Source organism: Phasianus colchicus, chromosome 5 (genome assembly GCF_987193195.1).
Source record: "Phasianus colchicus chromosome 5, bPhaCol1.hap1.1, whole genome shotgun sequence".
Lineage (NCBI taxonomy): Eukaryota > Metazoa > Chordata > Aves > Galliformes > Phasianidae > Phasianus > Phasianus colchicus.
In genome coordinates, this window is record NC_143440.1 from 41,808,810 (window position 1) to 41,823,573 (window position 14,764).

Consider the following 14,764-nt stretch of genomic DNA (forward strand, 5'->3'; position numbering starts at 1 on the left):
GGAGGTTTAGAGGTATCAAACTGACCTTTCTGACTTTAAACCAGTACGGAGCATCTTGCACACATTCAATTCATTGGAAGCCTGAGATTTTTGTAAAGTCATTTTACAGTGAACTGCAGCAGCAACTGTGGACTGGGAAATATGATGCAATATGTCCACTGACACGTGTATTAGATGCCAAGGCAACCTGAGTTTGAGAATTTCCCAATCAAAATGTTACATCACAAGATCCACTTTGTTTCAGTTTTAGAATGCTAAGTGGGAAAGGCACTTTATTTTATTTGAATTAAATGAAAATAAAATATCTGGATGAAAATGACTCATGCAGTAATTAACTTAGTTAGGAGTGCTTTTAATGAGGTATGGGGATTAGCTGGTCTTTTAGTTATCCCTGAATTAAGCAGGAACTGGCGGCATGAAATGATAAAACAGAGCTCCAGTGACTGATTTTTTCTCACACTCTCAGGGGAAAACAAAACAAAAACAAAAAACACCCAGCATTTGCTAGTAAGCACATACAGAAATTTCAACTTCAGAAGAGATTCACCTTCAAAAACAGCATTACACAGAATGGATGCCCTTCTATTACATACAGGCTAAATGCCTATTTGTTACTTTCTTCCACTAAGGTAATAGCAAGTTTGAAATCTGAACATCTGATACATTTATTAAAATGCATCACACCAGCCAGCACTATTTATGAAATTTTTTCAAGTCTGATATTCAGTCTATATTGCACATAAGAGGATTTCCAAAGTACAGGAGAAAACTAAGCAAGTTTCTCACAATAAGAGATGACTTGAAAAGGGATAGGTAGATTTTTTCAGGGGCTTCAAAGACAGTTTATATAAGGCAGCCACTCTCGTGAAGTTTCAGAAATGACTCTCATTCTGGAAAAATGAACAGTTTCCTGACCTGGATACTTGATTGTTCTGTTTTCACAGAGATTTTTTTACCTATCTCTCTGGTGAAGACAAAACAAACAACTCCATGGTTTCTGATGGATTTACTGATACTCTGAGAGTCAAAATACATGACAAAAAATCTGCAAACTCCATAGTCACAGCTGTTTGGATGAGATTGTGTTGTCTGTGCTGGACCTAGCACTGAAGGCCTCTTTAAAAATGGTGCACATATTGAACTGCGTAGATGAAATAGCTTATGCCAAAGATGCAAACTGTTCTCTTGGCCAGCAGTAAAGCACAGCTGATGCTGATCTTTTTCCACAGTAAGTCCAAAAGTGGGTTAGTGGTGGTTTCTGTGAAAAGCCTATTGCCAGGACGTAATTTGGGCTGACTTCCCAGATCAGTGCTTATTTAACAAGGTGAGTGACACAGAAATCTACGTTATCAGAATGATACCATGTGACCATCTTTAGCAAATTTCAGTATTACTTCTCAGAAATATTTTAGATATCAGCAACTGTTTCTACTGAGGGTAATTTGAAGAAATATACTTCGTAATAGTTGATTTTTTTGTTCCACTGCATACTTCAGCAGATCTCCTAAATCAGTTTGTAGCCTTTTCTTCTGCCTGAAATTAATAAAAATTCAGCATTACTGCAACAGTACTTATCCTTTATTACTTTCCATTACAGACTCATAGTAGATTGAGTAATAGCAATTAAAACATCCCAACAAACTTAGATAAATTTGCTTTTGCAGGAGGAATAATCATTACAATTAGGCACCATGTGATCTGAGGGTAGCTTAGCAAGTAGGCTTTATTCTAATAAACAAATAAGAGTGGCAGAATTCACATTAAAAGAGATTATGTTAGTGGCAACAACTGCCTTCATAATTACTGTCATTCACTGGGCATATCAACTACCAAAATTGTTAATGTGGAGTAAGTGTAGAAATGCTTTTTGACACCCTAGTGCAATGTAGATGACAGATGAGAAAAACAGTCTAAGATAAAAACAATTCTGATCTGAAGACAGACGAAAGCAACAGATGACAAAAGAAGAATCACTGTGCCTACTGAAGAAAAAATACATACTGAACAGTCATTTGCCTAAATAAAGATAGCAGAACTAAACCTAAAACAGGTTTATTTATGCAGCTCCTGTATTTAAATATAGTATCTTAATGAAAATACATTAATAATTGATTTTCAAGAATATTTAGCTCTAAATAGTAACAAGAAGGTGCCTCCTTGGTACTAAAAAAAATCATTACCACATATTTTCCTCACATCATATGATATCAAAAATTCTGAAGATATTAAGGCAAGAAAACAGGTATCTCCTTCTTACAGGCTGAGTAAGGACAGATTTGCAATTTCAGCTTTGGAAACATGGCTGCTATTGTTGTTAGTACAAATGATTAATCCTGAATGTTGCTGAAGTTCAACCACAGTAACCTCTTTCATTTTTGTTGTCAGCATTCCCAGAGACATTAGGTTACAGATTTCTGAAAGATCGAGTTTATCACATTCTGTTCTGCTGCACCTCTGTATACAGCTCTAATATGCATTTCAGATTTAAAATCTCACTTAGTTCTTTACATAGAAAAGCAACACACTCCTAACAGCTCAGTTATGCTTCCAGTAAAGGGCTGACTTCAGTACTGGGAATACAGGCCTTAAAGAGGCACAGATATATTAGGAATGCAGTTTGAATGTGAGGCGATTTAGAGAATGGATTTTGGAGAATATAAGAATAGTATTTTCATTGTTCTATAGAATTTCATCTTCAGCTGTCAGTGAGACAAATGAAAAGACTAATAATGTGACTGAACTCTGAATATTCAAGGAATACTTTCACCATCACCAAAACATGGCTTTCACGAAAATTTTGAGAAAAATAAGAAAATTGCTTTGTTTTGCTTCGTGATTCAGTTTTGCTCTACTCCACTCCACAAAGGGATGAATACTCCTTGTTACACTGAGATCTATTTTTAATTTGAAGTGTATATAATACAAATCTACTCTCTTGAATATTTAGTAATTACCTTCTCAAAAGTAATTAAGATAAATACTCTTATGTTTCCTGTAAATTATTAAAAAACTGAAGGATATTAGAAAATGTGAAGGTTAAGTGAAAATTATTCGATGCCAAAATAAAGGCCCAGTGCATTTCTAAAAGCCCTATACTGAAGCCCTGTATTCCAGAACAGCTCTATAAACGTGGTCTTATCTGATTATAGCCATTATTTAATATATACATACAAAGTTGCCTGATTAACCAAATACTAAACAGAACAAAGAAAAAACCCCACAAATTTAGGTGGGGTAGGACATTTTTTACGTTATTGAAAACTGCTGTTTTAGGAAAGAATGTAGGAATGAGTCACCAAAGGGTTAAAATCCATTCTGATAATCAGAAAGGACAGTAATTTTTAAGATATGACATATACAGTATGCTTTATACAAAAACAATCTGGTTTTCTACTTTAAAAAATAAAACTGGTCAAAGGAATATTATTTCAGGCCAGTATGGAAAAAATATTGTTGCTTAAACCACAAAGGGACAGTTTCACATAATGTCATTAAAGGAACTTTAGCCTTCAGTAGAAAGGAAACAAAATTCACTTTGTAATATGAACCTCTATCAAAGGTGGAAGAGAGACAAATATTACATGCTATCTGAACTGCCATGCCAAGAGGGTAAATTTAAGAAACAATTTCCCAGCTTTGGAAACCATAACCCCTCTCATTAATGTGTGTGTGTGTGTGTGGTTTGATTTCTTTTCTTCTGTTCCCTCAGCCCTTTTACAAAATGATAAAGAAGGAAAAAGAACTCTACTGTAAACCCAATCATACAGTCAAAGGCAAATATACTGAGCACTAACCTTACTAAATTTATTCACCTGCAGTTTTAAAAAATAATTCACAATTTTATGGAACAGCAAGGAAGATCAGACTGCTTATCCATCATTGTTAAACACTATAAAGCAGAAGTGATGCTGCTTTAAGGAAAGACATCAGATTTGAGTTACAAGTGATGAACAATGTACAAATACATAAAATGGAAAAAGCAATGAATATCCAGATTTTTACAAATACCTTAAGAAAAAGAGAGGATGTTATTTCTAAACATATTGCTTTTCAGCTGAGACATTCAAGTTCCATTGATTTTCCAGCAAGTGATTTACATCAAAAAACATTTCAGCTTCAGTAAAGTGAGTAGAGCACACATCTTTATCCATCAGCAACAGACTCTTTCCAAAATGATATACATAGCTCCCTCCAAAAGTAATGCCTCCTGTTTATTTTCATGGAAACTACAACAAAGATCACAATGACACTATTTCATAGAGGAAATTCTCAGCAATAAAACACTATTCTTCAACACGGTCACCACCATCAGTCATGCATTTTCATCAGCAATGAACACGAGCCTGCATGTCATACTCACAAAAACCTGCACCAGTGTAGGTGACCCACAGTAGCTGTCACTACTGCTGAAAAATACCACCCACTGCCTCCCTGTGCTCACATCCACTATTTGGTCTCTGTGAACTTTCAAGAAGCATCCATGAAAATGAATGGATGTAGTTTTTTCTCCATGAAGGAGTCCCGTGACACCCCTTTACTTCACCCACACTTCCATGTCAGACACCATTCTGCCCTTCAGCAGAATGGAACTTCAGCAGAATGCCCTTCAGCAACATGGAATGGAATATTGGTGGAAAGCTTCAACATCTACTGCCATTTCACCAATATCCACTTCTGACATTATGGGCCAACATAATAAAATAGGAGGCATTACTTTCAAACCATCCCTCAGACTTAAGAGAGCATGATTTACTGTTTTATAATATATTTTAAAATGACTTTTCAAAATATTTTTGTCATAATTTTTAAGTACTATAAAATCTGCAGACGTTCTTGTTTTCTAATGTTTAAACAGAAGAAAAAAAAAACACTTTAAACATTTCTAACTGTGCTCTGATCTAATTAAAAAAATAAATTACAAATGTTGGATATACCATACACTTGGTTTAGTTACTGGGTTACTCTGGCCTGAGTTAAGCATAAATTCATCAGGTCCATAGCCTTTGTAGACACTGACAGAAATTGGATTCTATTTGTCCTGCTTTCTCCAGAAGAGATTATTTGGCTATTTGTTTGTCCTGCCCTTCCATTGCTGTTGAGATGAGAAGAGACGGATGTGACTGCTTTGCTTTCTGAACCTTTTGAATTAACAGACGTATAAAAAGTCAATGACAACATCACAATTCATAGCATTATACACACGTGAAAGGTAAATAAAACTTTACAAAATAAATAAGAAAAAAATCAAGTCCATAGAAAATGAAAGCAAAATTATTATTTTTTTTCTCATTTCCTTCTACAATTTTGATATTCTCAGCAAGAAGTTCTGTTTGAAACAGACAGAATCCATATGGACTCTGTAAAGCCTATAGAGTGCACTGGGATGGCAGAAAACTTTAGAAACTTAAAAAGAAAAAAAAAAGACCTGTTTTCAGGTGGCACATAATGACCTGAGATGCCTATGGTGCTAAAAAACTGTGTTTTAGAGAAACACTTCCTAAGCATGAAAGAAGTGTACAAAATAATTATTGCAATGGTATTCATGTTACTACAGTCCTCTAATAGATTTGGCAAATTTTTAAGGCACATCTGTAGTGATTCAATCAGAAGCACTAAAAAAAAAATGGAAAATAAAATCAGGACCACCAGAAGAACTGCTATTTCTTTTGACAGCAAATTCTTCTGTGATGTACTGCTTGAGATCACAGTAATGCAGAATTGTACCATTACTGTTTAAAATAGAATCATCCAAACAAATACAACCATGCAATACTATATTTCCATAGCATTTTATATTCTGCATGACATGTCTTTTCTAACTGAGAGGAAAACAGAATAAATAAGTGATCATTAAGCCCTGCTAGTAAAACTTTCACAGTCACTTAGCAATGCCCTTCTGTACACTTGACACAGATGAGCTGAGATTCAGGTGCTATTGAGTGCTTTACCAGAGGTCCCACAAGAACAAATTCGCCACAGCATCTGATAAAACTATTCAGAAGAATAATTCTAAACAGCTCACAAGTGACATATGCTGAGCTTGAAAACATGATATGATTTTGAGTAAATTAGGCTTTAATATTTATTGCTTCTTTCATAAAAGATTGTTGCAAAGTGAAGCACTTAGATTCATGAATGTACTTTTATAATACTGTATAATGACTCAATAAATATTAGGACAAACATTTTTTATGAATAGTTTTGATTATTAATAACATTATTAAATTATTTTTAAATAACACATCAGCACAAGTCCTGTACATGGGTAAATAAGCTCATATCAAAGATTAATGCCATAGTTCTTTAAATTCATAATATTTCAGGGATAGAATAAATTTTGTTTAGAACTGCAGAGCAAAATGCAAAAGAATATCATAGTCCCAGAAAACCTTTGGTGTACAGGTTACAGGAGCTGATCAGAGTCTCTTTTGGGGCTCTTCATTGAAGTGTTCGGCAATCATTGAATCATTACGGATGTTTCCTCCTACAGCGGATGGAATTACCAGTTCAAAAAAAGTCTTCTGAGTTTTTGTAAAATGTCCTACTGCTTCCCTCTTTCTGCTTGCAGCTTCATTTCATTGATGGCAACATTAACAGAATCTTCTTTGGTAGCATTTGTATCAAAAGGGACTACTCTCTGCATATGTGCTAAAAAATCAGACAAAAATAGAAACAAAAAAAAAATCACAACAATTAAACACACTCAGACAAAAATCAGAAAAAGACATTTTGCAGAGCATGACTATGTTTCATGACGCAATAATATATTTTACAGAGCAGAATATATGTCATTAATAAGTATTCAATACTAGTAATGTTACAAATGACTCATTTTTTCAGAGGAATATCCAAAGCTGTTTAATACAGATATGGACAACATATCTTTCTTATACAAAAACAAAACAAAACAAAATAAAACAAAACAAAAACACAACTTAAACTTCTGCATTTTCTGAAATTCAGAACTTTTATAACATCCCATTTCCATCTAATTTTACAACACTTTCATTTATATAAGACAAAACAAACCACTCAGAAAATTCTTGAGGAAATGTCATGTTCAATAGCATAAAGTCAGCAAGTGACACTGAACATTCACAGGATGCCATACCATGTATATTCCTTTGCAACTGGCCACATATAAAATGCTAAATACATTATACTGGATCAAAATGTAGAAAATATAAATTGGGAAACCATCTCATAATAAAGTGCTGGACGTAAAAATCCAAATATCCAGACAACTGGCAATTATTTGACAAAGGTAGAAATGAAGGGAAACAAAGTAGATGTTACATACAATATACCTTTCTTCAATGGCCTCTCCTCTACCATATGAATGTAAGAATAGTGGTACTTCTTGGTTGTTTATTACAAATACCAAAGGACAATTTTTGAAGAGTGCAGTAAAATTGTAGACATATATAACCATTTAGTAGGGATCATGTCCTCATACTTTAATTAAGAGGAGTGAGATGTTCTCATGTCCAGATGGAAAATAAAATCACTGTGTTTGTGACATCAATAAAACAGTGAGTAACCATTTTTGAGCATAAAACCCTCAGCATTTGTCCAGAATTATACTACTGTAGGCTCTTTCAAATTAAGAAAAAAATGAAAAATCATACACAGAATTGCTGTAGTAAATGAATTTTCATTTTACAGTTTCCAACCATCCCTGCTTCTTACCATTAAGCAACACAAGATTTTGCTCTATAGCAGTGTCTTACAGCATCATGACATTATAATGCCTTTTTAATTTTAATTACGCTACTTATTTATAAATCTCAATTCAAATTGTCTTAAAAGCTTATGAGAAAGTATACATAGAGGAATAAAAAGAGGCATCGGGATACATTGCAGGAGTTAATTGTCATGGCAATAAAAATCAACATTTAGGACAAATTGCTTTTATTCAACCATGATATCAATTGTACTATAGACCATGTCAAAACAAGAGTATTGTTTATCACCAGATCCAAAGAGTCAGAGAAGACTGTGATCCTAGTTACAGATTGGGAAAACTGGTGGCTATTTTATTCTCCATAAAGTCATAGCTAATGAAGCCCTGGAAAATGATTTCCCAAAAACAACAGACAGCCAGAAAGACATGTGGCTGCTGGGAAACTATCCAGGCTAAAGCCTTGAAGTGATGAACTGTACAAAGAGAAAGGCAGGATCCAACTTTCAAAGCTAATGTAAAGCATCTGCAACTCCTGGGACTTTCATAATATAAAATTATAGAAAATTACAGTGGTCATGAAAAACAGTTTCTGAGGATTATTCTTTAGATAACAACCAGTATTGAGTTTTTAGACCAACTGTTTGGTCTGATAATATTGCAGACTGCAAGCGGTATCTAATGAACAGTTCCTTGTATAAATTATGTTGTAGGTTACACATCTTCCTTTTTAAGAACATGACTATAGAAATAACAGCTAATTTCCACAACATTTTTAAAACAGCTTTTTTCTTCTTTTTTTTTTTTAAAGAAAAGTCATTATAGTTGTAGAAATTGTTCAGGTAGAAAGATGTATACTAAAGAAAACAGAATGCTAATTACTTTTCCTTTCACCTGCATGCTGAATTGGCAACACTATATTACATACATAGAGAGAGATGCAGATAGTTTTTTCCTTACTTATTCTTTCATATTTTTTTCCTTTCTTCAACCAATTTTGAACCTAAATCCCGGGTTTCCCTCCACAGATAAATGAGAGTATGTTAGATGCATCTGCTCTCCACCCTGATGCTCTTTATATGTCACAGAAAGCTCATGTTAGGAAGTAACTCTTTTGTACCAACTGACTATAATCTGTAAGTTTTCATATGTCTAAGAGAGTAGGGATACACTAATAACACAAAGGCTTGCAAATTGTTCTGGAAAATGAATTGAAAAGAAAGGTCTTTTATTTCTGAAGTAAGATGAATTAGTCATAGCAAATAGGTGATGACACATACAGGTAGATTTATTAAAAGCTACAGGAGGTTTGGGAGCAAAAGACCTCGATCTAGACTTCACTGTCAAAGCCTCAAGTTATAATTAATTAATATCATTACTGAAATTAAATTTCATGGAGTTTATGTGACTAAGATGAGTGAAGTAGCTGATTTTATAATTTAACACTTACTAGTAATTACAAGAAAAGCTCCCAAATGTTAGAACCACTGCAGAATTTTCACTTGAAACTATAGCAACAACTTTAAAATAATCTTCAAAATTTAACTGGTAGAGAAGTGGTTCAGCATAAAACATTCAGTCACTAAAGAGTGTTCAGGGAGTAACTCAAATGCACAAAGGGGTGCAAAATATGTGATGAAACAATGCCTCTTTTAAGGGCTTTTTCAATTTATGTCTTAGCCAAGAATGCTCAGCAAGTAGTGCAACTTTAAGAGTTTGGTAGGAGCATCTTATCTAGAGAATAAGATAGAAAAAAGTTTTAATCTTACTAACAGGCCTCTACTATAGCATTAAGTCTCATTAAAGCTACAAAAGCAATGTGGGCAAAGGTGATTACTTTTAAAATTTGAAAGAAAATAATATTTAAGCAAAATAATAATTGACTGCATACACTACAGCATTCAACCCACAGCAGCAGGCCTGTTCTTCATAATAATAATACTGTCTCCTGTTTTAAGAAAATGCCTGAGAAAGATAATCTATGTTTTATCCAAATACAATCCTGTTTCAGTTTCAAAACTGTAACCCACCATCATGCTCCCTTGTGAGGCAGAACATCTTTAGCATTTCTAAGTCACTGGCATTAAGTCTATCAAATATAATGCTCTTTGCTAGAAGAAAACTGAAATAGAATGTAGTAGAACAGATTAGAACAGAACAGCCTTAGTTGAAATGGAAATTATTTTCCTTATTCAATTCATTCCTTTAAGTGATCGGCCATATAAAAAATTAAGTCTACTTTTCTAACAACTATTCTTTAATCGACTAATTTGACCATGTTAGAAATATGTTGCACTGGAGCTTACTGCACCTCATCCAGCACCTCTATTCTTACAAATTGCACTTTTACAACAATGCTCCTTCACCCACCATGTTCTCACTTAGTGTACCCTAATTGCAACATATGCAGTTTCTCCATATGTTCTGCATTCTTCTTCGTCTCAGAAGTGGAAGAGCAAAAACTGAGATCCAGCCCAAAATAAATCCAAAAGTACTCACATCCCATCAAGTTTCATTCAGATTAAGCAATATAAATATATTTCTAGTATTTTGTGAGCATTTATGTCTTTAAATTTCAGCAAGTTTTTGTAGTGGAATTACAGAATCAGGTAGCTGTTGAAGTAGATCTTTTGGAGATGAACTAGATCAACATGCCTGCAAGGTATGGTTGTCCTTTTTTTAAAATATACCCTTAACAATTGAGCTGTACTTTAACTTGGATAGACATTGACAGGTATGAAAGAAAAATGGGAGAACAACATTGAGTCAGGGGAAATTGTTCCTGAAGTACAGATGAGATCGAGGCTTTCACCCATATGCTTTGTTTTCATTGTTGTTATTCAGTAAGTTCTGCAAAAAGATATTTAATCACAAGCTACAGAATTTGAGAGGAAAAGAAAGCAACTGTCTTCAGCCTTACCAGATCAACTCAGGACTTACTGTTGGCGAGCAGTGATTTACTGCAGTATTCATTCCATGACAAAGACGTTTGGAAGTGCAGTGAAGCCTGAAATATGACTTTCCATTACACAGATTGCACTAGGTTGCCAAAGCACAGACTGGTTATATTGAAAAGAAATGGAAGGTAGTATCCTTCAGAATAAAAGTTTTTGACATCCTTGTGCTGATATCTGGTATGCTGAGAATTGTATATATACACACATAGGTATGTGTGTATATATATATATATATATATATGTGTATATATATATTTTCTCTAGGTATACTCATTTTTTTCTAAATCCGTTCTGACACTCATGGAAAGGTATTCTTGCACGAGATAAAGATCTAATATATCCTATCTTTTACTGCACAGTTCCCATCTGTATCAGAGATCAGGTAACCTCTAATTACCACAAGTTCTAAACATGCACTGGAAAGAATTGTTAGAAAAGGCAAAATTAGTGAATTCAACTCTAATTGTTAAGCTGCTGCACAGTCATGAGACTTAGAACATATCTTTAGCCTCTGAGAAGATGCACAGCTTACACATGCATGATTGTTCATGCAGAGATTGCAAAACTAAATTCTTTGGCAGAGCTCTGGCTGACAAAGATACATATTTTATTTTCCAGCTAAAAATAAAGGTATAATTATGATGTTACAAAGTTATTCATGGACAGACATCCTTCTGGTACCTAAAGCTGAAATCTAGAAGACTCTTCAGAAAGTTCTAGCACTTTTTGTTAATACTCTTACTCTTTCCAGTAAAAAAGCTTTAAAAGAGGAAAATATATTACCTGGTGTGGATTTTTTTCCCCATGAACAATACTTACAGCTAGAATCTGAGAGCAGTGAGCTGGACAAAAAGTTGTTTTGAGTTTGCCAACTAGAAGAAGAAGCAGCCACTTGTATACCAGAAATTTCAGCATCCATTTCCACATGGCTGCTGCATCCATCCTATGGCCAATTAAACAAAATACTATTTCATATCATTAAGCTGTAAAATTTTACAAAATACATGCAGTTACACATAGATATACTCTGATTTCACACATTCTGGAGAATAGTGATTTGAATTCTCAAACTACGTGTTATAATAGATATTTGCTTATGAATTCTGTAGGCAGAGAATAGGCTTTATCACTGCAAAATCTTTGAAAATCTTAGGCTGAGAAAACCATTGGAAGCACCATTGTTACTATCATCAGCTGCAGTAATGTTCTTTTCTCCGTCTACCTCACATCCACAGTGCAAGGCAAAGCATATTGGCAAGACAGGCATCAATAAATAATAAAGTTTCCACCAATGAAAGGTCTACATCAATTTACTGAAGTTCAACAATTTAGTAATAATAAAATTTCAATCCATTTTCCGTGCCACTGAGGAAACTCCAATTTCATTGATTTTTCATATCAAAGTACCTGAACATGTTTTTTTCACTTTTTTTCTTTTAACCATTTAATAAAGTTTGAAGTCCAATGTTAATATTTATGGCTAGACCTGTATAACATAGCTTTTTAGTGAGAAAAGTCATTTGGTTTGCAAGCTATGAAAAGAAGGTGTTTTCTAAAAGCCTATTTAAATCTTTATTACTAATGCAACAGGTCCACAGTTGTAATCAGTAGCTTCTAATATAAGATTAAAAGCCTGCTTTGGTATCCTAATTACTCAGTTTCTTGAAACAAGAACAGATAATAATGCACAAATGCATCAGTATATAAACCACACAATTTTGCTTCTGAATTCTTATGATAAACACCCCGAGGGAATTTCTTTAAAATTTCAAATTACTGTTACTACTGATGCTAAGATTTGAAAACTGAACAGGAAACAAAATAAATTTTAATGTTAATTTAGAGATTTTTTTGTCCCATCAGTGAAGAGATATTTACTCATATTAAGAATAATAGTAATTACATATTAATCCCCCTATGTGCTGATGAGAGACTTAGTGCACAAAATGTACACAGCACAACAACTTTAAAAGAAAATAAAAATTTAGTCCTTCCATTCTGCTTCCAGAAATGCTTTGTTAGAGTAGAGCTTTTAAAAAAAAACAAGGCATGTATCCCAGAATCTGCTTTTTCTTTACAGAAATTTGCATTTACATAATGTACATCTTTCTCACATGCTTTTTTTATACTTACATGCATTTAACTAAGTGACCAGTTGTTTTTAGCAGGGAAAAAGTCCTAAAATATTTTAATCTGTTCAAAATAACAATCTTTAGGTTTCTTCTAGCTTTTTCTTTTGATTTTGCATTAGTTGGTATTCTTTACTCCTTATTTTATTATTACTGGTTATATTTACCTCTTTTTTCCCCAATTTCTTCTTTAGCTACTAACAATTATCTCATTAGTTGAAAAATCACCCTCAACATCTGACGTCCTTTATTAGCTGAAACGTTACACTTTAACCTATAGGAATGAGAATTATGATTTTGCTGGCATTCTAAGCAACAGGTATTTCACAGCCACCTGTAAAGACTACTGAGAAGTAGAAAGATAGAGTGGGGACAAAGGTAACCATAAGGATGGAAGAATAACTGCTTTTAGGGCAACTCTCACACAGTTTTCCTTTTTGGTCCTTAAATTGAAAAGAGGCTAGATATGGGATTAGCTAATACTTCACTCAGATTAGTGTCTTCAAGCAATATTATCTACCAAATATCTGTCAACTTTACACAGGAGAAATACAACACTATGTATAGAGCATGAATCAAAACCATCACAAACAATGAACTTTGATGTCCTCCAGACTACACTCTTTCACCAATCAATTTTAGAGACTCCCTACTAACTAAGAGTAAACACTTTTTCAAAATGTAACAACAATGCATTTGAGTCAGTTCCAAGGGAGGGTAAGAAAGGCTAGCATTAAAAACGGATTTTTTTGACTAAGCCAGCCTGATCACTGCAATCAGATTAGCACCCGTCTGTTACTTGTTTTTGAACATTCTGTTCTATTTGTAACAGCTGTGACAGCAAAGAGGACTGTACGTCATGTAAAAAAACAATTAGGACTGACTAAAAGGAAGTCATTAAATGCTCCTTCTTGTCTAAAGAAAGAGGAAACATCATTTTGGAATCAGCCTTTCACAGATTTTGAACACATCATATCAGTAAGCTCAGTCAGTTTAGGGCAATAATATTTTCTGTTTTAAGTTGACTGCATTCCACTTAGATTTTCAATATTTTCCAAATTTCAATGGCCACTGAATTAGTAACTCTTGTGTGACGGCAAAAGAAATTCCAGAAATTGCAGACTATTAGTAGCAATAGTCTGAAAGTGAATCTGCCCTGTTCTTTTCATACAGAAGAACACGGTTCAGGTAGCTTCACACTGTTGTCTTACAGCAGCGACTTGTTCAGCTAAAATACTCTATTTTATCTTTTCCTCTTGTTAGAAAACCTACTGTTATGTAGGTTAATATTTTAGAAGAAGACTGCTGTGGAGGAAGTGGCAGCACAAACAGCTTGAAGTTTTTTTGTAACATGGGGCATGATCCTACATTGGGATCCCAACTGCCAAGAGACACACCCGACACTGTCAATGAATCCTGATTGCAATAGCAGAAAATCCTCAGTTCTCAATTCTGAACATTTATTTCAGCATTACTTGAACATCAACGTTATTTATTACTTTCTTACATTACTTGAATTTCAACGTTACTTTTAGCAAATCACTTCTCCTCTGCCTCAATTTTGTTTATGTATGAAATAGACATGACTGTAAAGAATACAGAGATGAAGTACTAAAAAAAAACAAACCAGTATATGCAGTCTACAAATTAATTAAAAAAAAATAATTCAATAGCTCTCTTCAACCTAAAAGGACAAGGGAAAAGCCAACAAACCAATCAAAAAACTGCAGACACAATTTGACAAAGCAATGGTACAAGCTAAGGCTTGAGAATAGTAAAATACAGATTTTCTTTTCCATGGAATTTTTAAGTTTTTTGGAATATTTCAGTTTATAACAAGGACAACAAAATGTCACTAAATTTTACAACTACTATAGCAGTTACATAAAACTTTGCCAGTCCAGGAGAGAAACAGCAAGATTCACATACATTTTTAGTCTGTGTTTGCATCATGAGTTAATATACGTTAAATAACCTTATGATGCTGACTGAAAGCA

The 14,764-nt window shown here is 33.8% G+C and overlaps 1 protein-coding gene across 9 annotated transcripts in view; it reads right to left on the reverse strand.

Moving 5' to 3' along the window:
* Window positions 1-1,016: 1,016 nt before the first annotated feature.
* CEP128 (centrosomal protein 128) overlaps window positions 1,017-14,764 on the reverse strand; it is a 99,130-nt gene continuing 85,382 nt past the window's right edge. For 6 of the 9 annotated variants that reach the window (XM_090141466.1, XM_090141463.1, XM_090141465.1 and 3 more), the window contains 2 exons: window positions 11,458-11,581; window positions 1,017-6,648 (listed from right to left, as the gene is read on the reverse strand). In XM_090141466.1, coding sequence (XP_089997592.1) covers window positions 6,542-6,648; window positions 11,458-11,581 — 231 coding nt within the window. In that variant the 3' untranslated portion in view covers window positions 1,017-6,541. The other 3 variants (XM_090141467.1, XM_031593135.2, XM_090141468.1) reach the window with 3 other exon arrangements.